At 38.1% G+C, this 27,366-nt stretch overlaps 1 protein-coding gene and 1 long non-coding RNA gene across 2 annotated transcripts in view; one reads left to right on the plus strand and one right to left on the minus strand.

The window, feature by feature from the left end:
• Nucleotides 1-2,581: 2,581 nt before the first annotated feature.
• LOC126873493 (uncharacterized) lies at nt 2,582-4,062 on the minus strand. Its single transcript, XR_007692433.1, has 4 exons — nt 3,481-4,062; nt 3,330-3,398; nt 2,947-3,215; nt 2,582-2,846 (listed from the first exon to the last, which is right to left on the minus strand). It is a non-coding gene; the product is annotated as an uncharacterized LOC126873493 (long non-coding RNA).
• Nucleotides 4,063-5,197: 1,135 nt separating this feature from the next.
• The window catches only part of LOC126873492 (zinc finger protein 628-like), a 36,693-nt gene continuing 14,524 nt past the window's right edge, over nt 5,198-27,366 (plus strand). Inside the window, exons 1-5 of the mRNA XM_050634388.1 lie at nt 5,198-5,910; nt 10,580-10,900; nt 12,541-12,768; nt 14,529-14,746; nt 21,203-21,353. Coding sequence (XP_050490345.1) covers nt 5,904-5,910; nt 10,580-10,900; nt 12,541-12,768; nt 14,529-14,746; nt 21,203-21,353 — 925 coding nt within the window. The 5' untranslated portion in view covers nt 5,198-5,903. The remainder of the gene's footprint in view (nt 5,911-10,579; nt 10,901-12,540; nt 12,769-14,528; nt 14,747-21,202; nt 21,354-27,366) is intronic.

Below are 27,366 nucleotides of genomic sequence, written 5' to 3' on the forward strand. Positions count from 1 at the left end.
AAAAAAAGGTTCAACGTTTAGCATTCGCTTTCACTACAATTAAATTCGACAACGTTTCTATCTTAAACGAATTAATTTTCTTCCGTTCAACTTAAAAAATCGCGTACGTAAAACCTTACGTTATATCCGAAAGAAGGGAACAACAATTTTATATCGATAAAGTCAAGTTAACGTTAAAGAGACCAATTAACTGACAAATTTAGATTTACGTGTATCGTTTATACGAACCTCTCGTTACGGATGAAGTTTATTTCGAAGAAATACGACTTCGATGGCATATAAAAACCGAAGATCATACCAGTAACTACATTATACTCGAAAGATATATTATACCTTTGAAAGATGCATCCTTTCGGTCTCAGGCTGGAGTGAGTCGTTCGACGAGAAAGATTTCACGCATCCTCTCCAAATGGCAGGAAGGTTTGCGGTCGGATCGTGGGACATCCATTCATACGTTTTCGCGTGTAAGCACGCAACGTGCCAAAACTGTCAAGCTGCAGGTTGGAAGAATCAGCGCGACAGGAATATGTACCTCGTTCCTTTCGAGAAACCCTGTTTTCTCTTCCTTCGTCTTTGCTTCGTATGACTCCAATGTATCAGAAACTAACACCGTTTGCCAAATTTTCAATCGCATAATTTTTATTCAGCTTGCTACTTTGTCTTTTTAGATTCGTAATATCTCAACGACCGAGAATAACGAAATTAATGGAACGCTCGTGGCCACTTACGAATTTACGTCACTTTTTTCACTATTCCCTCACTTTTATTACGTCACTATTTCACGAATAGATCGCGTGCGTTATTCAAAATATTTTGAAATTTCATTGACGCTGTTACGAGATCCCACTGTGTTTTTGTTTACGTTGATTGGCTTCCAATCGTATTAACGCACAACTGGCGGACAAAAGAAAGCTTAAGGGAGAAGCGACAGCCTAATTTTAGAAAATAGAATTCTACTTGACAATAGCAGCTACCGTAACCGATACGACGGAAAATGATCAGTAGTGTACCAAATTGAAACTTATTTTCGCTCATCATCGTAATTATGACGAGACTGCGAACGTTTGTGCGTTTCTGTTTGCATTTACGCAAAATTAAAAAACGCAGAAACCAATAGATAACGCACGAAAGTGTATAAAGTATCCAAAGTAGACTCCTACTTGTTACGATATTTCTTATATACGATAACTTTTACAGTCGAACTAATATAAAACTGCGTAATGTTTCTCAGTATAACGACGACAGTCGTGCCTGCTCGTGGTGCTGATGAAATTTCCAAATATTCCATACAACACATACGATAAAGGCGTACAAATTTCCTGTAATTTTCAATACGTTCGCGTAAGCTACATATACATACGAGCGTACATGAAACAATGGACCAAGAAGCAACAATTGGAATACGCACGATCAATCGTACTTCCGTCGATGAGCGTGATTCGGTGGGTTCTTCGAAACGTTGAACGTTCGAGTCTCCTTTGATCGTTCGTCCGGATGCGGTGGTCTCGTTGTAGAAGCACACGTTCCTCCGGCAAGCAGGCCGGGCGCACGCGCGCACCTTGGAGACATCGCAGGTGCAGTTACCTGCTGGTCGAGTTCTTTCTTCGTCCCTCCTACGGTAGCCAATTATGCAAGTTTCACTTATCCGAAGTTGCCAGGTAGCTCGTTATCGCGGGACGCGAGACCACGAGTGGGTTAAGGACATCGGGACCTGCTTTCAATACATTCTTCGCCACGCACTCCTCGCCACGAAAGCACTCCGTTTCCGATAATACACCGTGGCCAGGTTCTTTCCTTCTCTTTTCCATCTGTCAGCATTGTACTCTCGGTTGGAAATTTTTCTTTTGTCTACCTTTTGTCTCCTTCTATTTCGACGCCGTAGGAATCGCCTCGTTTTGTGGTGAAAGTGTGCTACCCTAAAGTTACGTTTTAACGGGTCATCGGGATCTTGGAATATTCGTGGCCTGGTGCAGGACCGTGAAAGAATCAGATCGTAAGGATATGGAAATAGGGGATGTTTAAGTCCTTCGCTGTCGACGAATTATGGCTGCTCCTCCTTGTTTTCACTCCCTTGGATTAGCCGTTAAAATTATTGTAGGCAAAGACGAGCCAATTCTTCGCTCGTTTTGCCATGAAATTGCTATAATAATTTTTCTTCCTTAGGGTATATGCACGCGTAAGAGATACAATTGGCGTGGAGTAAATTGGAAATCAATTGATTTAGCTTGACTACCTGATTATCGGGGCTTTCGAGATGACCTGGTTGATAGGTTGAAACGTCCTGTTTAACGTCTTTTCGTATTTCAAGATAGTGGCTCACGACGCGATAAAAGTTTGTTCGGCTCGCTGATTCTCTTCGTTATTTATGATCTTACGTCCATATAGGTTACAGTTAGAGTTCAAGTTCGGACAAGCGAATTCGAAACCGATCGATTACCTACGATCTATTGGAATATAATTTTGTATTTCAATAAAAATGTCGCGGTAAGTGGAGCTGCGTAATTTGTAAAAACTGTTTGTAATTTACAGACTTTGGGTAGAAGAGTATTTTTAATCGTCGGATATTATCTTTGCTTCTTGATTCTCTGCTCGAAGTAAGATATTTATTATACGGACAAAAACAGTTTACATATGTAATAGTAGATGTACATTATACATTTCCGAAGATTGCGATCGATATTTTGTGACAAGCGAGAAAGTAGTTTAATTGCCTGGAAGCAAGTATTCGTCGTGACTGACAAGGTAGGAATTAATGATTCCGAGCTGGTGGTCAAGTGTAATTCACACGAAATTAAACTGACCGCGTGAGTTTTTCAATTCTTGGCCATTTTTGGAGAAAGAGTTACCTGCGGCAAACGAGTATTTTGGTATATTCGCGAAATGACAGTTTGCAACGTGCTGTTATTTAAAAAGTTAATAAAAGTATTAACGTCAAGTAAAATATACCGTTTTATAGAAAATTCCATTCTTCCATTTTATCTTCCGCATCATTTTCTCACCGGTTCCATACTTTCGTTTCTATATCATCGAGTGTCCGTATCAAAGATATTTACACACGAAATATATAATTAGTACTAATAACATTAATTACATTAGTCTCGTGGGCAATTTATTGCTTACGTGGAATTATTTATTACCGGTCGAAGGTAATTTAAATACAAAATAGTCGATATACAGGATTTCAGTTTTCAATCCATTCTTCCGTTAGACGTTACCTAGGAAATTATCGAATAATTTAATTTCAATCTTGCGATTAATTAATTTTTATCGGTTCAATTTCAAAAACCATTTAAATGCATCAAAAAGTTGGTGAACTTGTGAATACTTACATATAGCAGTAGCAGTGGACAGTATCTCATCGCACCGTCCTTGCGTCTCAATATTCTTCGACACGATATCTATAAGAATACTTTAAATATAATACCTAACATCTCGTAATATTTAAAAGCATCGAATGTTTCTATCAAAAATGATCTTTACCATTACGTTCTCGAATCAAAGTGTTTGTCACATGTTCCTTGGAAACCCTTAATTAAAAAAAAAAAAAAAAGAAAAAAAAAGAAAAATAAAGGGTCTGACTTCCGGAAGTGAACAATTTTCGTTTCTGAGAACGCGGCAGATCGCGGCAATAGCGTGGTCCTGACCTACATCGACTGGAAGTCGATTGTAGTGCCACGACGACGACGACGACAACGAGGCGTTCGATTCCACTTTCGGATACGTTCTCTCGATAACATTTACCGTTGCGGTGTCGATGGAAGACGTCAAGGTCACGAATTGGTGGCTGCCTAATCCAAATTCGACTAGAACGTCACGCGCGATTATCGAAGGTGGACCCGGTTCTAGGAAGGCGGCCCAATAGAACGTGTTCGGTCGGCGCAGACGCAGTGGTGGCTCTCCTTCTTCGCGCGACCCGCGCCGAATCAAATCTACGCCGCGGCGCTAGTATGCGCGCGCATCGCTCTCGCTCCGCCGTCTCGGCTGCCTATTGGTCTCACAGAATCGTCCCGGTCTCGCTGCTCTCTCACAGATGCGTAAGATCAACTAATCCGTACACAGACAATTTCCTCTCCTATCCCGCTCTTACTATACGCCATTTTCTATATATTCGTGCGTTCGTGTTCTTCTATTTGCAATTACATAGGGTTAATCGAGATTTGAAATTTCGCGCGTAATTCCGAGACTTCGATCTACGTGTCTCGATTCATCGGTCTGTCGCTTCTACGTTTGGCAGCTGTTTAGTATCCATTTAGTATCTGCGTATGATTATATAATTATATTTATAAATATTCAAATTATAATTATGATATAATTTGAATATTTCAGCTGAGGTTAGGATCGGTTAGGATATTGCGTTTTTCGGTTCGGTTATTGCGATTTGTATTTGGAAAGACAGGGTTAGATGTACGTGGATAGAGATTTAAGATAAATTAAATTTAGCCAGCGTGGTTGCCAAGAAACGTAGAAATCAACTGATTTTCGCTAGAAAAAATTGTAGTCTGCGTATGATAATTCTTTGGCGAAAGTAAGATGGAAAATCAATGAATTTCAAAGTTACGTTCCAGTGTGTAGGTTATGTAAGTACCTGACGAACGTATTTGATATTTAAAGAGATACGTACTAGCTTAATGGTTAAAATTATAATAAATAGTCCATGAATATTTTTACTCCATATCCGAGTGTTTCGATCTAAAACCAATAGGCGATGGAAAAAAAGTTCTTTCGACTTGCAGCGCTCGTTTTCAACCAATTTCAACCAAAGTTAGGTATACGATTCGATGCGACCGCTATCCAACCTTTTAACCTTCTCGTTCGGAATTAGCGAGATATTCGTCATTTTTACGAACACATACGCATATGCATCGATATTGAGATGTAAAAATAATCCAATAGAAACAACGTAGACGTATTTCAACGACCAAGCAACCCTGCCCAAAACGATTTCCCATTTCAAATATACTCGTTTTTAACGCGAGAAATCAATACGACACCGCCAACGTGCCGAGATTGGAGAATTCGATGCAACGGTTAACGTCCGTGGAAGCGGCTTCCGAAGCGCGCTCGCGTGCATCCGTTCGCCGGGAAGAGGAAGGAAGATTGTCTGCTGTCCGACTATCCTTGCCAAAGAGGGGATGAAGCAACGCGCACCCCACCAGCGCGCTACTTCCCGTGGGTTAAAGTTAGCCGCATGCGAGCTCGGTAGGCGTGGCCTCCAGGTAGCGGAGAAGCGCAGGTGAGAAGAGAGAAAAGCCGAACAGGTAAGCAGCCGAGCCACGGGCAGACTGCGACGCGCGCTCCACGCGAGACCGTGCGTGTACCCTCGTCGGTCAGACCGGGGCCAGTCAGGGTCCTGCTGTTAGCCAGGACGCTCCGAGAGTATCTTCCGGAAGACCAACCAACGGACAGCTGTCGGGCTACCTGTGCGATTCTTCTTTGCTCTACGGATCATCCGATTCCGTCTACTTGCTCGTTTCATCGATCGCCTCTCACGATTCGAAGAAAATTATTCTGTTATCAACTGCGTACAACCGCATACAACGTTGCTTTGTGATAGAAAAATCATCTGGCTTGAAAGAGTGTTGAAAATACGTTTCTCAGAGAAGTGTTACTCGTCTTGCATCTGTAATAATCGATTCCAAGCATCGAACTGAACCGCCTTGGACGCGCGAACCGGGTACGAGACCGCGACCTTGGCGAACCACGTGGAGGATCGCCAGCGAGCAGCCCAGTGAATGGAAAAACTGTACGTGCGTCGGGACTGTCTGTGGGGTTGATACCGATTGTGTACGTCGTTTGTGCGTTCCTTGATCTCTAGTGCCAATAAAAAGAGACTACGATTCGCTGCTCGCCTCCATGAACAGTCGCAAGACTTAGGGGACTAATCGATCGACCAATTGGACGCAATGTGCGGTGAGTTTCTTCCGCATCTCATCGCTTTCCTCTCGTTGTTCTTTTCTTCCGCTGCGATTCGCGCGAATGGAATCGATCGATTGGCGCGAAGCGTCTTGGTAACAGAGAGACAAGTTTCACAGGGAGGTGATACGGTGCTTGAGAAAACGAATCTCGCCTCCGGTTGAATTCACCATGAATATACTATCGACCTTGTGTTATTTTTCACGTATTCCAATGGAAATTTATGGCAAAATTATGATATTAAATATAGTTCGGCGATTATCTCGATGATGTTAGCTGATTTGATATACGACACTTGGAGATGTGGAAGTCGTTTTCGTGATATTAAATTTATTTTCGTAATTCTGCTGGGAAATTTCCCCGTAGAAATATTGTAGCGATAAAATATCGATAAAATTATGCGATTCTTTTTCGATGTAAGTGCATATACAGGTTGTTTCTTTTTTGTATTTTATCCGGTCGAAAGAGAAGATATCGGTTTTTCGATGATGTCGATTTACCAAGGAGGATTAGGTATTTCGTTAAGCCGAGAGCGGATGACGGTATCGGTTTAATCAGATTACTTCTTCTTCTTCTTCTTCTTCTTCTTCTTCTTGTACTTCTTGTAGTTTTGTTAATCTAGCAGAAAGTATACGGTTATTAGTTTTTGGCGATGAAAAAATACCTTTCGTATTTAGTTTGTCAGGTTTAGTTTTTAACTGTTTTTGTAATCTAGAAAAGTTTACAATTATCGCTTCTTGCAAATTGAAATTTATGAATAGCTATTTCGAAATTTCAAAACTATTCTCTTATTTGATGGAGATTCTAAAGGAATCTCAACTTAAAACCGATACAATCGCAAACTATTCGCTACTTCTATTTATAACGTTGCAAATTAATTATACCGTTGTTGTATCGGGTGAAAATTATATACATTTTTAATGGAATGAATAAAAGGAAAAAGAATTAAATAGCGAGATATCAATTTTAAAATGAAAAATGTTGCTTATCGCGAAACTTGTAGGAGATACTCAAATTTTCAAGGTTGTTCGAAATATTCGTATTATCGCGACCTTGTATATCTGCCGCATAAAAAGATATATTAAAAGTGTGCATACACTCGGAACATACACAGGAACCAGAATGTTATTAGCGCACACGAATGGCAGCAGCAAATATTTGTACGTATTGCCAATGACGTTAAAACAGATCAAAGTAATCGCAAATCCTGTTTCAAAATGTCATAATTCAAATTCACATTCACTCCTTATCTCTTCGATACCTTCGCTTTTCACGAATTTCAGGGTCTTTCGTATTCAGTATGACAAATATTAAAATTTAGCATGATATCGTTACAAAAAGTATTTATAGCATTTACAAACCATAAGATTATTTCGATGGAAAGTTTTGCGAGAAATGGCGTTATAATTTGGTGGGAGAAAATATAAAATTCTAAAAGAGAATCGACGTCGTTGTAAAATTTGTAATATTAGGTTGTCTTTCTTTTACAGACCCGTCTGTTACAACGGTGTATCTTTATACAAACACGAAACCTAGTCTATCAAACGTTGCGATCTTTATCTTGATAGAACAAAATGAATCATACGTGATTCGATAAAATAATATAAAACGAAAGATATTGTGCGTCCATTATTTCCTTGTAAAACGAAAGAAAATTTTCGGACGACCTTATATATATATATAGAAGCGATGGAATTTCGATGGAAAATCTTGCAACAAGTAATATCACAGTGTATTGGAAAAACAGACTTGGTCGTAAAGAAGAAATTATAATATTTAGAAATTATAAGTGTTCGATCGAAAATGTCGGTTAAATGTCGAATAAATTCGGTTTCATTTTGTTGAAAGAAAAAGACCAAGTGTTTGCATAATCTCTTTAGTAACAGAGTACACATGTGTCAGATTTTTACCGGACAACTGTTCCTATCAATGACTAAGATTCTCTTAGTTTCGTGGTCCCAGAAGCGTCTTCGTTAAAAGAAAGAGACGGAAACGCTGACGTTCGTTGATATGTACACTTGTTTCTACACATTTTAACGAAGCGAAGAATCGGTGACCAGATGGATCGATTCTCACCTACGATCACGTTCAAGATTTCCAATGAAACGTCTTTTCGGCTAGCTTTTTCGTAATTAGGTGGCGGACGATGAATCGATCGAAACGTCTGTCATTCGTGAACGTTGATTTCGAAATGTGAAAAAGCTGGAATATAAATCACAATGCGTATTGTGCAAATCATATTGATAAATCGTATAGAATAAATCAAATTTGAGAAAATTGTAAAATCGAATCTCGCTACCAACGCGTTTTTTCTCTTTCGCTGACCACCAGAACGCTGAAGGTACATTCTTTTGTTTCGTTGAGAATTCCAGTCTCGAACGACCTGTTTAGCTAAATTATTTAGCCAAAAGTCGAAACTATAATTTTTTTTTCCCTTTTTTTCGTATAACAATATGCAAGCAATTTTAAAGCTGACTTGTAAGTAGGTAATGGTCGGTGATTGACATCGAACTCGGACATTATCGTTCGTTATCTATGCAAAACAGGAACCACTCATACAGTCGTGTTTGCAAATCGCATTACAGATTTATTCAAACAACGAGGCGCGATTATTAACTACGTCTGTGTATATATACGAACATTATCTATTACCTGAAAACCTTCGACTTTAACGATTCACGTTTTCTTCCGTTGTTGCGTGCTCGTGTCTCCTTATGCCTTTCGGAGAAGCTTACCGTGCAAGAAAGTTATTCGGTTTCGTTTTGCCTTAGAATGTTAATCTTATTATTAATATTAATGCAACTTCCTTATTTTTCTGAACGATACATTTGTTTATGAAATTAACTCTGTTATCTGTTGTTTGACTCATTCTCTTATTGCGTTCTTCTTGGATTACGAGTCGAGCGTTGAAAGTAATCGAAATTGATTTGCCATAAAGGGCTTATTGTAATCACGTAATTAAATTGCGCGTGAAATTTGTCTAAGTAGTACGTGAATGGAGAATTCTTCGAGTCGGTCGAAGGAGAATTTAGCTGATTGTTAGAAATATCCGGTAGACGTAAGCTGGTAATAACAACAACGCTAATAAATAGAAAGGCAATTGTTTTGAAAGACACGAAACATTTTACGAGGCTAGATAATTTTCTTTCACGTTGTTACGAATATCTAAGGTCAGGTATATTACTATTTATTTTTATTTATTTATTTAATCTTAATCCGTGCCTTTCGCCTTTTAACGACTTCCAACGACGTCCTTCTTTGTCTTTTGCTTCCTTGCTGTGCTCCCTCCCTGTCGTTCCTCCCTCTCTTCTTCTATTCTTCTCTTCACTATTATGACTTTCGGTTCTGTCAGTCCTTCTCCAGTCTCCTTCAGCACTTTCCCCATGTTTATTGCTCCTCCTGTAATCTCGCATCTCCTCTACTACGTGCTTCGGGTCCTCTTCTCCTTTTTTGCATGTATATTACTATAAACAGATTAATATTGCGAAGGATAGAGAAAAATTACAGGCATCAACAGAGACGATTAAACAGCGTTAGTTAGAAAATAGTAAATGCCGATAAAAATGTACACTCTGTATATATTGGTGAAAATTATTTATAAGATATCTAACCGTAGTGCAATTTGTTTCTACTTTGTTTTCGATTTTTAAGCTTTTAAAAGGATAGATGATGGATAGATGAGATCTTATTGATTGCTAGCTTATCAGAGTTGGCCGCGAATAAAGTTCGTCGGACAATCACGTCCGTTTCAGCGTACGATCAGATTAGGAACACTGTCTCTTGGATGGACACGCGCACGCATGTTCTACGATGTATAATTCATAGTTCTCGTTCGGGGGAGGAGCATGTTTGTGATTTTCCCTATAAATCTGATAGCCGTGGCTACCTATGACTCGCGAGAATAACGCATTAACTCGGCTCCCATCTAAATGTAATAGAAATCCATTTTAAAACAGGACACGCGCAATTTTCTCTATATCCTGCCGTTTGAATTCGATAAAAACAGAATCCTTCTAACAATTGCACACCATTTCCATATTCTTTCGATCGAGCATACGATTTCGTAGATACAACGCGTTAATAGCGCGATTTTAGACACTTTCGTTCGAAATAATCAAACGTTCTTCTCCTCTTCGGCTTTCGTTCAAATATTTAAAACCGATACTACCGATTGATTATTTTTGAGGATTTTTCAAACTTTTATTCTACAGAAAATTATCGAACAATTGGCAGAATTTGGTTGCGGCTCTCAAGCAGACTAACGATTTTATGGCGACTCTCTTTGGTACCAGACGAATATTTATCACTCGATCGTTTCTACGAACAACGTATCTATCGCCTGTAGGGTGCGATACTCCATTTGTGTTAAACAATTTTTGTAATGCCACGATAACGTTAAACGATAAGTAAATCGTGAATGTTTATTCAAATTTTTCCGATACTTAGAATTTAGAAGTTGGAAGCCAGGTGGGCGATTGTCTTATCTACTACGTATCACAAAGAGTACCATATTTTGAACATTTCGTATATTTTTCCGTATTACCTACACTATGTCGATTCGTGCGCCTTCAAATTTTCCACGATCGCACAAAAGTCCTCAGTCTAGCGACAGCAGGAGCGTCTAAAAGATGTATAAAAATGTATGGTTTCACGGTTTGCTCGTCAGAAGCGGTGCCGCGTACTTGGTACATGAAACCGGAACTTCACTACAGCGCCATTGGAGTTCCGGCGGGCGCTCTGTCACCCCCGGCCACGCTTTCACCGCCTAGCAGCCCCAGCGTCACGCTGCCGCCTTCGCCGTGGAGTCCTGGCGCGGCTGCAAGTAGCTTGAACACCGCTGCGACATCCTCCAATCCTTCTTCGGTTTCCTCCACGAGCCTCGGCCAACCGACACCGGACCGTTTCAGCGCTTTCACCCTCGTCTCCACCTGTAATTCCGACGCCAGACTTCAGAGTCTACCGCTGACCAACACAACCACGGCACGAGGTAACACAATCGCCAGTATCGTCGATACTCTGCGGGTATTTATGCAAATTCACACGATACTGCGTGGTTTATTCGTTTATCAAGTATTACGTACGATTACCGTAATATGTTGCTGAGCTATAATATCGTACTATCGTGTGACTATTCCATTGCTTGTTTCAGCGTTTGAAATTCCTTTCAGATATGGCTACTATTAATATTAGATTTATTATAGTATCATAGATTAGTATCGAAATAGTATGAATATAGTGTTACGTTGTACGTATTAGAGATAGGAGGATGTTGGAGAATTTTATTTATCGTTGAAAATAGGAGAGTCGTAGAACGCGATTTGATTTTAATATTTAGCTTCAAGATGTTTGTAATCCGAATAGATGAATCGATCATTGACTGGTACGTTCGTGGCGCGTCATCTTCGAGCAATTAGGCAAATGCTCGTTATATCGTGTTTGTTAGAAATTCTTATTTTTATAGTTATGACATTCTGTCATCGTTCGATGTATTCGTTGATCGTTATCTCAGTACAACCGTAACAAGGTTTTATAGCATATGTCTGACCAGAATCTGTTGCGACTACTCGATACGTCAGACTGAGAAACAGAGCATGAACAGACCATGCTACTTCACAAATATAGGATCGTATTCGTGTCAATGCAGTCAGCCAAATTTAGAACTAAACCATTTAACCTGCTGTTCTTGGCTGATACGTGTACACTTGTAAAATTGTATCGTGTCTAGTGAGTATTTAAATACTCCAGCTAGTAATTGTATAATTTATTTTATATATATCTGCAAAGAGATCACCAAAATTGTCTCATTTTACGTTACTTCGTAAATAATAGAAGCTTGATCTGTATGAACGTTCGGTCAGTCGAATTTAGAAGCGAACGTCAGCCCATTTAAGCTCTCCTATTTGATCTTCTATTCTCGGTTGAAATATTTATATCGGTTATAGCTCGCCTCATTATATCGAATAGTCGTATCTGAATCGCTAACGAATATCCAATGTTGTCCATCTAAAAATAAACGTGCTTTTTTACTTTATCCAGAAATAATGACGGAGTTTTCTAGGAAAAAGAAAAAGGAAATATGAAGCAAAACAGACACAGGCATAAGAGAATAAATTCAGTCGGAAAGTTCGCTGCGATAATAATTTTCTAACGCTTTTTTAAATCATTTTAGACCCAATCATGATATTTTCCTATCATCCGAAATTTGTTCAAGTTTGAGGAAGATACGAAACAATTGTTCTGATATATATTCTTAAGTTCTATCTTAAAGCATCAAAGATAGTTTTTAAATATTTTTAGAAAACTTAAGAATATTAAAAGTCTCTTTGATTCGTCGAAATAGAAAGATTGAAATCAAAATTCGAAGACTAGATGGGATTGACATTAGCTTTCAATCGGGCAATTTTATTCTTCTATATTCTATATTTACAAAATAAGTAAAAATTTCATAATAATTCGACTATTTAAGAAAAAAATATACCTTTCTAAAAAATACGTGTTACACGTTTAGCATAAACCTACAGATTCTTTGTTCGAAAACTTCCCGAATTAATTCCCGGCTAGTGGAAAGATGATTGAGCCGAGGATCGCCAGGTTTCTCGTGCTAGATAGAAATTTTCTGGCTTGCAGAGATGCGTTGTGGTCTGATGTATGGTGGTTATGGGTCGACCGGGGCTGCATGGTGGGCTGCTCAACACCAGTTGAGTCTCTTGCTGCCCCATTCCCTGTTGCCACCCTCGAGGATTTCTAACCAGCAAACTACACCGGTTGCAAATTGCTCGCCTATTCACCCAGAACCCCTGAACACGTCCAGAGCTGGCTCGCCACGAAGATGCACCCCGGAGAAGGCGAAGTTCGGTGAGAATTTTAATTAAGAGGGCAGTTCGTGGAAAATTACACGAGGTGACTGTAACGATCAATTTCGATGGAGGTTCTATGGTAGCGTGAGAATGAATGGGATGAGAGAAACATGTTATAGTTTCAGAATATTATACTACATTATAGTTCGAAAGAACGTTAATATTATTATCACTGCGGAAATATTAATATCTTTTTCTACGAGTAATCACGTCAGATTTATCTTCGTTGCTGTTTAAAGTCGAACGAATCTTTTGGACGAATAAATTGTCGAACGATCGAACATTTATTTAAATACACACGGGACGCTCACGAAAACCAACAAAATTGCCACGATGCCTATAGAACGCGACAAACATTGTCCTTAATTTGGAATTGTATATTTTCTGTCTACTCGATAATATCACTTTTGTCAGTCAGTTGTAACGCCAACGGTAGGTTGTTTCAATTTCCAGAATTATCCCACGTACTTTTAACGGCACTTGGTGGTACGCACGTGTTTGCCCATTGCCGCGATTAACTTTCATTTTCCAAAGTTAGAACTGTGAAATTACATTTGAAATCCTACTCGTCACGGTGTTGAGTTTAACAAGTAATAATCGCGTCGGGATTTCCATTCGAACCAATAATTTTGCTATTTACGTGACAAGAAGAGATTCGAATGCTAGCATTAAATCGCTTGTCGTAAAATAAATCGTTTTTGGTGTACGTCGGCAAGCTTTATCAAATTTATTCTTATTAATTCAATTTCACCACTCGCCATTTATAAATCGACTGCCAGATTAAAAAAAGCTTAAGTTTCCTTTAAACAAGTCACGAAATAAATCACATTCCGAATACGTCAACCAGATTTATTGCGTTTTATCTTAAAATTCCATCGAGGTCCTCCTTGAGATTCCCATGGGGTTTCTCGACGCGACCAGTCGGCGAAAAAGGCGTAGAAATACGCGAAGAGCTTAAAAAAGGGGACAACTGACCGACAATTTTGTCGTAAGCACAGTAAGTAGGTAATATCGATCCTGTTCTGCGAGCGGTTGGCAAACGGTCGGTTATCACCACCGACGTTTACGTTTATCGTCATCGATAACAAAGAGAGAACCTGTTATTAAACTAATTATCACGAATCCCTTTCGGTAATGTATAACGTTCCGATAATTGTCGGTGATTATGCCACGTAAACGTTTCTGCGCAGTCTGGTGAACGATAACGAATTAGGTTCGTATTCGTTGTTTGTGTACCTACGACGATAGGGTACTTTCGTGATATATGCGGGTGACAAGCTTTAGCTTAGAATCCTCGTCAAACAAATTGAAGAATATCTCACGACTTGTCTGTGATTCGAACAAAATGAAGTATAATATTCTTTGACTATTTTGTTGTATGAATGTAATAGAATATTCTTTGACTATTTTGCTGTATTGGGCTAAAAAGTGATTGGTTCTATTACTTTCTAGATTTAGAAGCTTCAGATTATATGTTTTATAATTTGCGTATATGAAGATTTATATTTCTATTTTAAACTTGGCGAAAACTTGCCGAAAATTTGTAATTACGATGATATTGTAATTTTTAATATAGTTGTAACGATTAATTGAATTATAATATAATTGTAATGATTAATCGAATTATAATTGAATAATTATAATGATATTATTGGAAGCAAGAGTTTCTTTAAATTATTTGAAAGAAATTTCTATCCAAGAATCGACTCTGCTAGAGTTATTATACAAAATAAAAGATTTTTGCAACATAATTTTCAGAGGAGGAGGCGCCGCTAAATTTAAGTACCAAACCTAACGACGTTTCGTCCACCATGAACCGAAAGAGTGAAATTTGGTCACCGGGAACAGTCTGCGAGAGGGAAGCGAAAGAAACCAGGATACTATCATCCAGGAGTCCATCCTCGACGCCTGTAATCACTCGACAAATCCATCATTCACCGTTGACACCACCCTCCTCTTCGGAAAGGACATTCCAAGTGAGTTTTCTATGTCAAAACGTCTTTCTTTTTTTAAATCTTGAAGAAGAGAAATTCGAGGAAAGATACATATATGGGAAGAAATATAGTTGGTTTTGCAAATTTTGTTTTCCTAACAGACATCTAGTTCTAAATTAACAAGTCGGGTATTTTTCATCTAAAGCAATTAACCAATGAGAAAGTGAAATAAGAAAGAAGCAGATCCAAATCTTTTTGTAAATTATTATCAGATTCTAGTCGTTTCTTCGATCCAGATGTATTATACGTTCAATCGGAATATTAATTCCAAGTTAAAACGATGTTAAATTAAAATTAATCGAACGATTTAAAGATTATTCGGAACGGTACCTTTGTCCCAAAGAAATCAATAGAGAAAATGGAAAAAGGGCAATATCACCTGATGGAGTTAACTCGAATCGTCGTCAAACAGTAAGGTGGTGAAATGTTTTTCAGAGAACACGACGAGTATCGCTCTAGGAAATCTCTACACGACCACCGTGTTCTCTTCTTGAACACTCGGTTGATCGTCAAAAACAAATATTCTCATTTTTGTGTATTCTTTTACGAGCTTCGTAAATAGGCTTTCTCCGAGGTTCGATAATCTCCAGCTCGTAAACAAAATCACGGTCAACCAGACATCTACTCGAATAGCGTCAATTTTTCCAAGATTTTATCTAGATTTATCCGTTTTTTCATTCCTTTTCACGTTATTCCATTCTTTCCCTTTTGCTTCCTTTTTTTCACTTTTCTTTCTGCAAGGTGTTTTAATATTAAATGTTCAATTGTGTTTAGTATTCGTATTTTGCGAATGTACAAAATTCCCAGGAGTTACGTTAGATGGATGATTTTTTTAAATATCAAGATACTTTTATAACGTTTTCACTTGGAAGAAACAATTTTTCTACAAGTCGAGGAACGCTTGTCCAGCAAAGTGTATAATTGAAATACGTAAGAAATAATCGGATATATTTTATTGCATATAGATAATTTTTCCATTTTTCACTTGAAACGACGTTTTTAAAATACAACTGCGAGGACAACATTGTTGACAGTCCTTTTCTGCTTGAATTTATATCTCTATCAATATTGTCACTCCCTGCGTTGCTTACGTGTATATTCGCTTGTATAATAATCTTGTCACGCATCTCTGTAAGTAGTCATTTTTCTTCTGGTAGATTCTGTTGCTTTTGTGCTAGCTGAAATGAAAATGTGTTTTATCGCGCCACAACCTTTGAAGCATCATTCCGGTTGCGTAATCGTATTTGCAACATTTAGAATGACGAGGAACAAGAAATGAAAAAGTATAGTTACGAATTTCTCTTCCCTTTACCATCGAAATGATCATAAATTTATCGCAAGAATATTATAAATCAGTTTTCATGTCTCATTTATCTTTTCCATTGAGTCGATCGATAAATCAATGAAATTATATATGCATGTTGTGCTATTTTAGTATACAGGGTGGTTGGTAATTGGTGGTACAAGCGGAAAGGGGGTGATTCTAGGCGAAAAAAGAAGTCGAAAATATGGAATAAAAATTTTTCGTTCGAGGCGTTGTTTTCGAGAAAATCGACTTTGAATTTTCGCTCGGTACGCGTGCGGTACGTTATAACGGATCTCACTGTAGATCGTTGTCTCGATGGAAAAATTAAAAAAAAAAATTTTATTCTATATTTTCGACTTCTTTTTTCGCGTAGAATCACCCCCTTTCCGCTTCTACCACCAGTTACCAACCACCCTGTATATTATACTTACTATATTATACTTTATGTAACGATTAAGCAACAATAACTTTTCATTTTATATCTTCTATAACTGTAATTCGCTATATTATTAACAATTTCTATTCTCAATTTTTCTCATCGAGTCTATCAATTCGTTCAGACGCAATATTTTTACCATTATGCTCCTATTATCTTCGTTATAAATATTATCGGAATTTCATACAACGATAAGATCACATTTTTTTCAAAATAGTAATTGGAAGATTAATACCAAAGGTATTAGATTATACGCGAGCAATTTCCTTTCATCTCGAACGATATTTAATACACTACACAGGACCACAAAATATCCACAAAGATATCAAATCCCTGTTTAGCTTTCGCTTTTGTAGTGCGACTGATCGTGAGTGAAACAGAGCTCGACGAATTTACATTTCGTTTTATTTACATCGTCGATAGCTACACAGTAAACCCGTTTTTAGTGGCCATATTTCAATTTCGAGCAGCGCCTTATATAATAACCGGAGCGCGAATTCTCACGCATCTGTGAGAAATTTGGAAATTTCACAGAACGCAACCTAATAGGGAAAATTACGTAAAATAGCGAAAGTACGCTGCTTTCTATCCTACTCGATAGGCAAAAGGATTTTCTACCGAGCTTCCACTTCCCAATAATGTACTGTAGGATCTTTACTACAATTAATTTATTTACAATAAATGGATTAAACAGACGTTGGTTAAACAGAAAACGATGGTTGTTTAACGTCAACTAATCACAATAACGTATTATAATTAAGACAATTAGATGGTTAATTGGCAAGTCTCGTCACCACGGATCCAACGCTCTCTCTCACGCGGACCACACTCTCTCGACAACGCAATTCGCACTCTCTGACTTCTCAACTCACAATCTCTGGCTTCTCAACCAACACCGACTATTAATTCGTCTCTGTCCCTTAGCATCCCTTTGTCTTTCGTCTCAGCCGCACCACGCACTTGTTCCTCAACCCATTGTTTATAGTTCGCCTGATATCTCTCAGACCTCTCGTCCACGATACTACAGTACTTTGAAAAATACGAATTCGCGTGAAAGTCCACGGTGGATCATGTTGATGTTTATACAGGAAATGTGTACATATTCTCCCGAATACCTCGTTTCGTGTTTTACTGGAGTCGTGGAAAGAAGAGTGAATCCAAGTGTGGAGCGTGCGGTTTCCGTGTCGTGGAACCTTGTCGAATTTCCGACGAAAAGAAAACGATGCGGTTTGGGAAAAATTTTGACGGCGAGCTCGGTTTCGCGACGCGGCGCTGTCAGGGCGGGCCTTTTTTCGCTGAGAATCAGGATCGTATGACGCGCGTGTGCCCCAGATATCCTAATATGTCCGGTGGCTGTTACGTGTCGCGCGTAAAACTGCGGCCAAGCGAGTTTCTACTTCCATTCAATCAGCCGTAATTTCACCGCCGCCTTTTGTCGAGTTCCGACATTCGTCAAACGCTTGACCCGCTTCTTCGCCACGTCATGTCACGGTGCACTTTAGGGCACTTGCGCCACCGTTCAGCCTACCATTGCGTGACTCCCATGGATTTCACCTCGAACGTATGCAAATACGAAAATCGAAGGGATGATACGAGCAGCCAGAATTCACCGGCTCATCGACTCACCGACGAAGGGGACAGTGTTTTTACAATAAGCTTGCCAAGCTTTCAAAGTTTCAGTCGTAGTTCCAGCTGTGAATCATAGGATTCTCTGACTTCGAATCCTGATCCGTAACAACTAGAATCTTTCAAACTGCTGTTCGTTGCTTAAAATTCATCAGACACTTTCTGTCTTTCATGAAACTTTGACATTTCGTTCGTGCAATCCAGTTCGTAGGAATTGGGATCTCCTGTTTGTAATTCACTCGGGCTATCAGAGAAGCCGTTAATCAGCGAGGATTTTATGTTCGTGCGAGGTAATGGTGCAGAAAATTGTCGTTGATTTCCTATCCCCTAAGAATTTTCTAGTTTCTCTTCGATCTTGTTGCAAGATGTTTCGCGCAAACGATCATTTTCCGCTGTACCACTATCTTGTACCGTATCCATTTCTACTGTATTCGTAACGTGGAGGCAACGTTTCGACAATGTTAAGAAATAATGTTACACGTATACGTAAGTATACAACGCAATCAGTCGGGGATGAATAAAAACGAATGAACGGAACCAGCGGTTAACCATTTTTCTCAATCTTTGTAAGCGGCACATTTTGACCTGAATTTAATACCTCGCTTACAAACATCCCGCGATATTTCGACTGCAGTCATTCGACGTGTTATACCGTTATGTACGAGAACGCAGATTCCGTATATTGTTCGAAGATATCGTTGGAAATTGTACAGCAACAGCCCAGACCATGATACTTATTACAAGAGTTTCGTACTTTATTTTTCTGGCATTAAAAGTTATGCCTTAACTGCTTAATTCGGTACGAAGGCACAAAAATTGTACGACGTTAAATTTTATACGCCCGATAACACTGGATCTTATCAGGTATTTTATTTAATTTAATGTTATTTAAAGCTGAATGATAGAAGAGGCGAACGTAAACGTAAAAATTCTGTATATGAAGATACGGTGGGACAAGCGAGATAACAATCTTGCTTTTTATTAACGATATTCTATCGAATATCCGCAAGAAAAATTGCCAAATACTAACTTGAAATTTGATTTCGATGCCTAAGATATTTATTTCGATAGAGAATGAAGATTAAAATAACAAAGAATATTTTTTTTAAAATACAAGTCGTTGCGAAAGAAAAAATACACACGACTATTCGAAGCTGCTATACTAGGGGGAAAAATATCATCGCTGATCCATCTTCTTATTCAAGATGATTAATGGACACTTTGCATGTGTTTTAGTCTTTGAAAAAATTTATTTGAAAGCTACAAGCTATTTTAATAGATAGAAGCTTTAACAGATACTGTAATAGATGCAATGGTAACGATTAAATACTAACGCAATACGTAGAAAGTAGAAAGATACGATAATAAATAAACAAAATAATGTTTTTAATCGTTTCATCCAGCTTTTTTTTTTTTTAGTAAATCGCGTATGTAAAGCATTTGGCAAACCGTAAAGAAAGAGAGAAACAAATTCTCGTAATTCTTTTGTCATCGAGACTAACGAAAAACCTGCTGTATTTTAAACAGAAGAAGAATGAGTTCTCGTGACGTCGTTGAACGTCATGCTCGAGGTCGTTTTGATCGCGCATTAAGCGTTCCAGAAAGAAAATGAGATCAAAGAAGACACGGGACGTTTTTTTGCCACGGTCGATACTTGTTCGGGGAAACCTCGAAACGGACGATTTATAAGCTCTTCGGAAGCCATTACACGTTCTACGGTCTCCCAGAGGGGCACGCGAACGAGTTTCGGTGAACTTCTTCGGTGTCGTCCAAATGCAGCAAGCGGCGCATCGTAAGCTGCATTCTGCTGCTACTTGATCGCAAGAAAGCATTCGAAATTCTGCGAGAGCATTCAGTTTCATAAAACGAGCAGTGAAATTGGCATGCATGTGAAATTATGTAAAATGGATATCGTAGAAGATCAATTATTTCGAGTAACTCCATTTCTGTCGATATACGTATACCGATATCAAGTATACCGATAGGAGAAAAGAAACTGAAGAAAATTTACCATCGTGTGTCGCGATCGAAATTATAATCTGAAATTGAAGGATCGAAAGAAAATTACGTTTCACAAGTGGACAAGTGTTTCCGCAACTTCTTAAACATCCAAACGACGTAAGGGCACGTGAAAAGAATCGAACGAGCTGGAACATCGCGACAAGTTAATATCGTAATATCGTTCCTTATTATTGATCGGTGAGGGATGTGAATCATGCGTAGTCGTAGCTCTCTACCGGTACCGGTGCACGCTCGTAATAATATCCCGCTGTAGCGGTTTCGTACGCGATTCCACGCATGTACCTACGCGTGTATCGTGAAAAGAGACACGCCTAGGTCGACAGCATTGTCAGGACTGGCGCCCATGTGACAATAAGCCCGAGGAGAAAAACCGAGGCTCCGTGAACACAGGTGCGCCTGCCGGCTCGACGTCGTCCGCCTTCTTCCTTCCACATTTTTCATCATCTATACCGATTTCGATTTCTCCAGGTCGAATCGTTCGTTTATCTTCGTCGTTCAACAGTAATCAATTACGCATTTTCCTTCCTCCTTTGTTTCTACTGTAATTCCTTTAGACTACGTTTCAGTTTTCGCGAATCTTATATCAATTACCAGCGAATATTATTTCGTTGATTTTTCACTTGGTTGAACGATAATTTGCGAGGTAGAAAGAAAAAGTGGCGAAATAATTTCACTGAGAAAATAAACTTCTCGCGAATTGATTTATTAGGATGGTAACTAAGTGACTGCGGATTTTGTCATTGGGTGGTATTGACAAAATCCGCAATCGCTTAGTTGCCAACCCAATACTAGAAATGTTATGAAAGTTCAGTTTAAGGCACCGTGAATCTAAAAGCACAGAGATCAGGGTAAATTTTACATCAATTTGAGACGTGTTTTACAGTAAAACGTTTGAAAATATTCAACGAATATGATACTATGCAAAGTGTATTTTTATGATGAGAAAGTTGAAACAAACGCATGGAGAATATGACGAAGAATATGATACCTAGTCAATAGTTATTAGACTTGGTTCGACTTTCTAAGATACCCTGTTATTCTGTTACAGTGTAAACAATGTGGGAAAGCCTTCAAACGTTCGAGCACTCTCAGCACTCATCTTTTAATACACTCTGACACCAGACCGTATCCCTGTCAATATTGCGGCAAGAGGTTTCATCAGAAATCAGACATGAAGAAGCACACTTACATTCATACCGGTGAGTCTCGTAATTAAATTATTACTTAAGCTCTTAAAGTGTACAACGACCATAGGGGAAAATATGGTGACTCAGATTTACCGTGAAGTAATTTTATGTTTCAATACACTGTTGATATTCGATACAGTGTAGCATCAAAAGAGCCTTTTTATTTTTAGCTATAATCGGTCTTAACTATAACTTCACTAACTGGACGTTATAAAATGAAAAAGTCGACTCATTTACGACTTAAATATTTTAATTGTTAAAAATGGGATCGTTTGAGAACAAAAGTATAATCGTTAAGACAAACAATACTTTAATATCTACTGGAAGGAGAGGAAATATTTTTTTAAATTACAAAGCAGCTGGAAATACAGGTGTTTAGGTTTAAAATGAAATAGAGCGACAATTTTGATAAACTGTTACTCTGTAAAATAAAAAGTACAGAATGTGATCGTAATCTCTTCATAAAGTCTGTCTATGGTTCTCGCTCCGTAGTCTTCGAATAAAATATTGAATTTTTCCAGCAGTATCGTTGCCAATCGATGAAACAGTTGCCGTCAACGACATAAAAAAACATATTTCAGAGAAAGTTCTTCTCGCGTTGGCGCGTCTGCAAGCGCAACTAGTTTTGTAATTGAAGAAACTTTGACGTTTGTTTTTCAATTATTCACGCGACTCGTGCCGCTTCTAATATGTTCGCTCGCTTCCATTATTCAGCTGACCATCGTTACGATCGTCGAAAACTGCAAATATACGTTGCAACATGTCGGAGACATGGCAACTAGAGTTCGCAACTTTGTCAAGCTCACCACTGTCTCGTCACTTGTTACCTCGTGAAATTCCCATTGGAACGAAACTCCTCAACTTTTTTCAACTTTTCTGCCCCTCGTTACTTTCACCAAATTCATATCGCGATGATACCTTTGCCCCCGATACTATAAATTTTCATTCTTTTTTTTCATACAATTCGTCTCGTCACGTTTTTCACGTCGAAACGACACCTTTCGTGAAATTGTTCGCGTTGAATCGATTTTCCTAATTTTTTACCATTTTTCCTGTTGGTTTATTCGAGGCGAACCGGATCAACGACTCGAAACGATATCGATATAACACAAATTCGTCCCGTCAACGCTACGTTTTTCACGTCGAAACGACACCTTTCGTGAAATTGTTCGCGTTGAATCGATTTTCCTAAATTTTTTACCATTTTTCCTGTTGGTTTATTCGAGGCGAACCGGATCAACGACTCGAAACGATATCGATATAACACAAATTCGTCCCGTCAACGCTACGTTTTTCACGTCGAAACGACACCTTTCGTGAAATTGTTCGCGTTGAATCGATTTTCCTAAATTTTTTACCATTTTTCCTGTTGGTTTATTCGAGGCGAACCGGATCAACGACTCGAAACGATAGCGATATGTAACGTGAACAGAGTTCTAATTTCGATCCGATATTTTCAATATATTCTTTGTCTCAATATATTTTTCAAACAATATGTTTCGTGTTTCAACGCTTTATTACAAATTAATCGAGCCTCGAAGAATAGCAAAAGATATAACAAACTATTTAAATTGTCAAAAAAGACCACGAACTAATTGCAAATTTTCGAAAACCGAATGTATTTTTCACATACACCGAACTAATATTACTTTTCTTTAATCGACCATCGTCCATTGGATTTCCGTCGAACAGGTAACGTAGCTGTCGTCGACGAAACGAAATTACGCTTATCACGTCGGATACGTGGCATGCACGTTCGCTGGGTGTAACGATACCGAAAAAGCCGGTGTCGTGGCTCGTCCTATAGACCGCGCCTTTTTGATCGACGCGACGCGTGCATGTTAATGCGCACTATATGTATATGCACGTGTGATAGAACGCATCCTCGGCCAACCACGATGATACATACGTCCTCGTCCCTCTTTTACGCTCTAATATACATACTGTTTACGCGTGCACCTATGCACGGGCCTATCGCCGACGCTTCCTGAGTGTCATATGCCTGTGAATCACGCATGGTCATCGTATACTTCGCTATTGCGAATTGATCACGATAAAAGTTACGGTTTGTTCGAAACTAGAATGAAACAGGATCGTTAGGTATAGAAAATTATGCAATTCTTACATATTTGTTCGATATTAAGTTGTAATTGAATTTTATTAATGATGGAACTTTATGTTCCATCCGGTGAAATATGTGTGCCAAGTAGTTGCAATGAAACACGAGGCACATATCGACAAATAATCGACGTATATTTTAAAATGGAAATTATATGGATATCCCATCGTGACGTGTCATGCAAAGCATAGATATATCGTTCCCTCGTCAATTGAAACGGTTATCTCTGGAAATATTTTTTAAACCTTTCAGGAAGGACAAAATAAACTTGGACAGTTAATTCAGCGCACACTTGGTACGACGTTAATCTTAAAAAATTCATCGTTTCGATGGTAAATAGCTTTTCAAATGACGAATAGTACGAGTCCGATGATACGATGTCGTTTAAAAAACACGATGACTTGGATTTCTTTTATCGAGAAAGAAACTCTCTGAATAAAAGTTTAAGAAACAAACGTTTCAAAGTTTCGTATCGAGATAAACGTTTTTATATTAAATGTGAAAATAATTAAATGTAAAAACTTATGGAAGATTTGAAAAGGATGTATAAGAATATAAATAAATAATAATTATATAGGACGTATACGAATGAAAAATAACAGATATTAAACAAAAGATTTTTTCATTAGACGTTTCACGATTATTTCTTGAATTATCATGTTAATGTAGTAGGAAATAAGATACATAAATGTGTCTATAATATTCGTCACGAGCAGACTTTAATGGACTTTAGAACCGACCCTGAACACATTTGTTATTTGTCTAATACAATACTCGAATCATATTCATGAAGATGTACGAACACGTTCTCAAAAAATCGCTAATACAATAATGCATTAAGCATACACCGCTGTTATAGCCCTCCGTGATATATCGACAATTATTTATACATAATTTATCGAAGAAGATAAATTGCGAATGGAACAATTATCTGGACGTTTCGTTGCTCGACTATTTTATGAAATTTGTATAAAATATGCAACTGTTCGAAGTAGGAAATTCATCGTTCGTAAGAAAGATAAATGATAAACCAAACGATAGTATTCGTGTGTTCAGATATTAAAGAATATAGTGGAAAGCTTTTCACTTCGATTTTCAACGTATGTTGTTCGTGTTGCAATGCTCGTAATTTTCGCTTAATCGAATTCATCGTTTCAAAGGCACAATAAAGAAAATTATACGAAGCAGCACGTACAGTGGCTCTAAAAGCTACTTGCACGTACCTTATTTTCCATTGAAGCATCTTTTTATCTCAAAATGATAATAACTGATATGGAATTTGATACATTTGGACCAAATTAACTGCTATTTAGATATTGTATCAAATTCAATGGCGTGCAAATACTTTTTATAGCCCCGAGCAATAAGACTGGGAAAATATTGGACTGGCAACTAAATAATTACGGATTTTGTCATTAGATGGTATTGACAAAATCCGCAATCACTTAGTTGCCAACCCAAAATCTAAGAAAAGAGAGGAAAAAAGTCAAAAGACGTGGAAATTTGAAAAATTGGGACAGTTATTGGAAAGAGCAAGGTGTAGCCTGAGATCAGGATAGATCGGGACGAATCATGGGATAAATTCGGGAACCTAGATCATTCAGCGAGACAGGGCAGAGGAAAACGTAAAAGATGTCAGGGTTGGAAGACGTAGCGGGCGAAAGGTAAGGTAGAAAGATCGTAGAATAGCTCGAGGAGGTGCAAAACAAAAGAGCAAAAGTGAAGAGAGAGATATGGGATAAGCGGACTAAAGAAAGTTTTAGCGAGGAAAGAAGGTTGAAACAAGTAGGATAATTAGCCGATAAAGTAAGTCGAATAGGAGAGAAAGAGAGAGTGAATGATACAAAGTGCACGGATAAGATAGCTTTGTAAATATAGATATTTGTAAAAAAAAAAACGTGCGATTCTCGGCTGCGAGGCCGAATAGAACATATTCGATATTTTTTGTAGCCACTGTATAAATATCACGATGCTTATGTCTATTCCTGACGAAACGATATTACGTAGTAATGTAAATTGAAAGATGCATAAATAAAAGGAAACAGCCAATTTAATCTAAGAAGAAATCTTGATCGGTCGCGAGGGGAACATTTTAGGGACGATTTAATCGCGTTTTCCGATTCGAACGACCGGAAGGAGATATACGAGTGATGGGAAACGTGCTGCTTGTCACGGATCGGGGAGTTTCCGGTTAGCCACGTGGCCGACCACGAGGATCGCCGTGTCCCTTTTTAATTAGCGTCGGGCGTCGTAAGGGTTCGACGTGTACCTCCAGACACCTTTTATCCATTCGCGTAAACGATTCTGCCCTCGTTTCACGGAACAACTACTGATACAAATTTAATCGCCCCTCGTCGCGATTTCTTCCTATTGATTCATCGTTAAGAAAACAACGGAGAATTTACGATGGTTGCTTTACCGCTTTAACGTTCCAAGCGGTTCAGGCGGACATCGAATTTGTTGTTGGCGAATAGACTGCGAACGTCCATGTGATTTTGCACTTTTATGCATATTGATCGAAGATGTGGAATCCTGACTGTTAAACTTTCTAAAGAGTACTTTGTTATGGAGTTTACGTAACACGCGTTCTATACATTTTTCCAACGTTATTTCAAATCATTCGTGTACCGTGTGCGTTGCTTTGTCGGAATGCTTCGAGAAAATTTCTTTGATAACGATTTTATAGAAAGCTGAGTTTTGCGTTGCGAGATATCAAGCGAATAGAATTTATGGATAGAAACGAGCAATTCGTGTTTCCTCGTTACCATTTCCCTACTCAAATAAATATATGGCACATTAAATAAACGTAAGTATAAATTCTAGTTGATTTGTTTCTTTTAACTGCCGTAATTATCATTCGAATAGCATTTTAGAATATCAGTGGGAAAACCAGATTACACGCAAAATTATGAAACGCGAAATATCGATTAGGTTTCTGTAAATAGGTACATAAAATATTGATAGCACAATTTTTCCTTTTAGTTAATTTCATTTTAATTGGAGTACTTAGAACTGGGAATATGAAACGTCAAATAATGTTAGGTAAAATTCATTTTATTATAATATTTACAGAAGTTATTTAATGTATATTCGATATTTTATGAACCAACACTGGTTATTATTGTTAGTCTTTTTTTTTTTTTAATTGCGTTTAAAAACAGCTATATGTGCTTATTTTCACGCATAATGGCGATAATCTACAAGGTGGCACATAATACATTTACGGTTTTAATTATCGCCAGTTTTATCAATGACAACTTATGTTATCCAGTTCTCGGTTGTAGTAGCATATATACGCGCAAAATACATACTACATACGCAGTGTATCGTGAATTGGCCTATACTTCAAAAACGTGCAAAAATGGACTAATTTGTCATAATTTTTATTTATCTACAAAATCTTCAAAGTAATTTACTGGACTAGACGAGACTGGCTTTTTTCCCGGAATTATTTATCGTATTGTTTGGTCATAACAAAGAAGATATTACGATCAGAGCTTCTTATTTTGATCTAAAAACTAAAAAAACCGATCGTTTCTCAAGATACACGTAGCCTGTGAGAACTAGAAATCTTCGATTGCTACGAATAGACTGCCTACGATACGATACAATAATTTATCGCTTATAAAGACACGACGAGAACTAACAGAATAAACGTTATTTAACAATGGTACATTTTCAGATTTGAAAGATACCTCCACTCGTTGTACAAACATATCGTTTGATCGATACATTCGAAAGCGTTATAAAATTTCTTTGTTCTGTCTCTGTGTTCGTACATGGAATTAAAAGTAACTCCTTATTCCAATTCATTATACTTTGGAATATTCCTATCTCCAATTTCCTAGTTGGAAACAAAACTCGTCTGTCATCGGAAAATGCCACATAATTAACGGGTGGGTGAAA

This window comes from Bombus huntii, chromosome 14, assembly GCF_024542735.1.
Source record: "Bombus huntii isolate Logan2020A chromosome 14, iyBomHunt1.1, whole genome shotgun sequence".
Taxonomy (NCBI): domain Eukaryota; kingdom Metazoa; phylum Arthropoda; class Insecta; order Hymenoptera; family Apidae; genus Bombus; species Bombus huntii.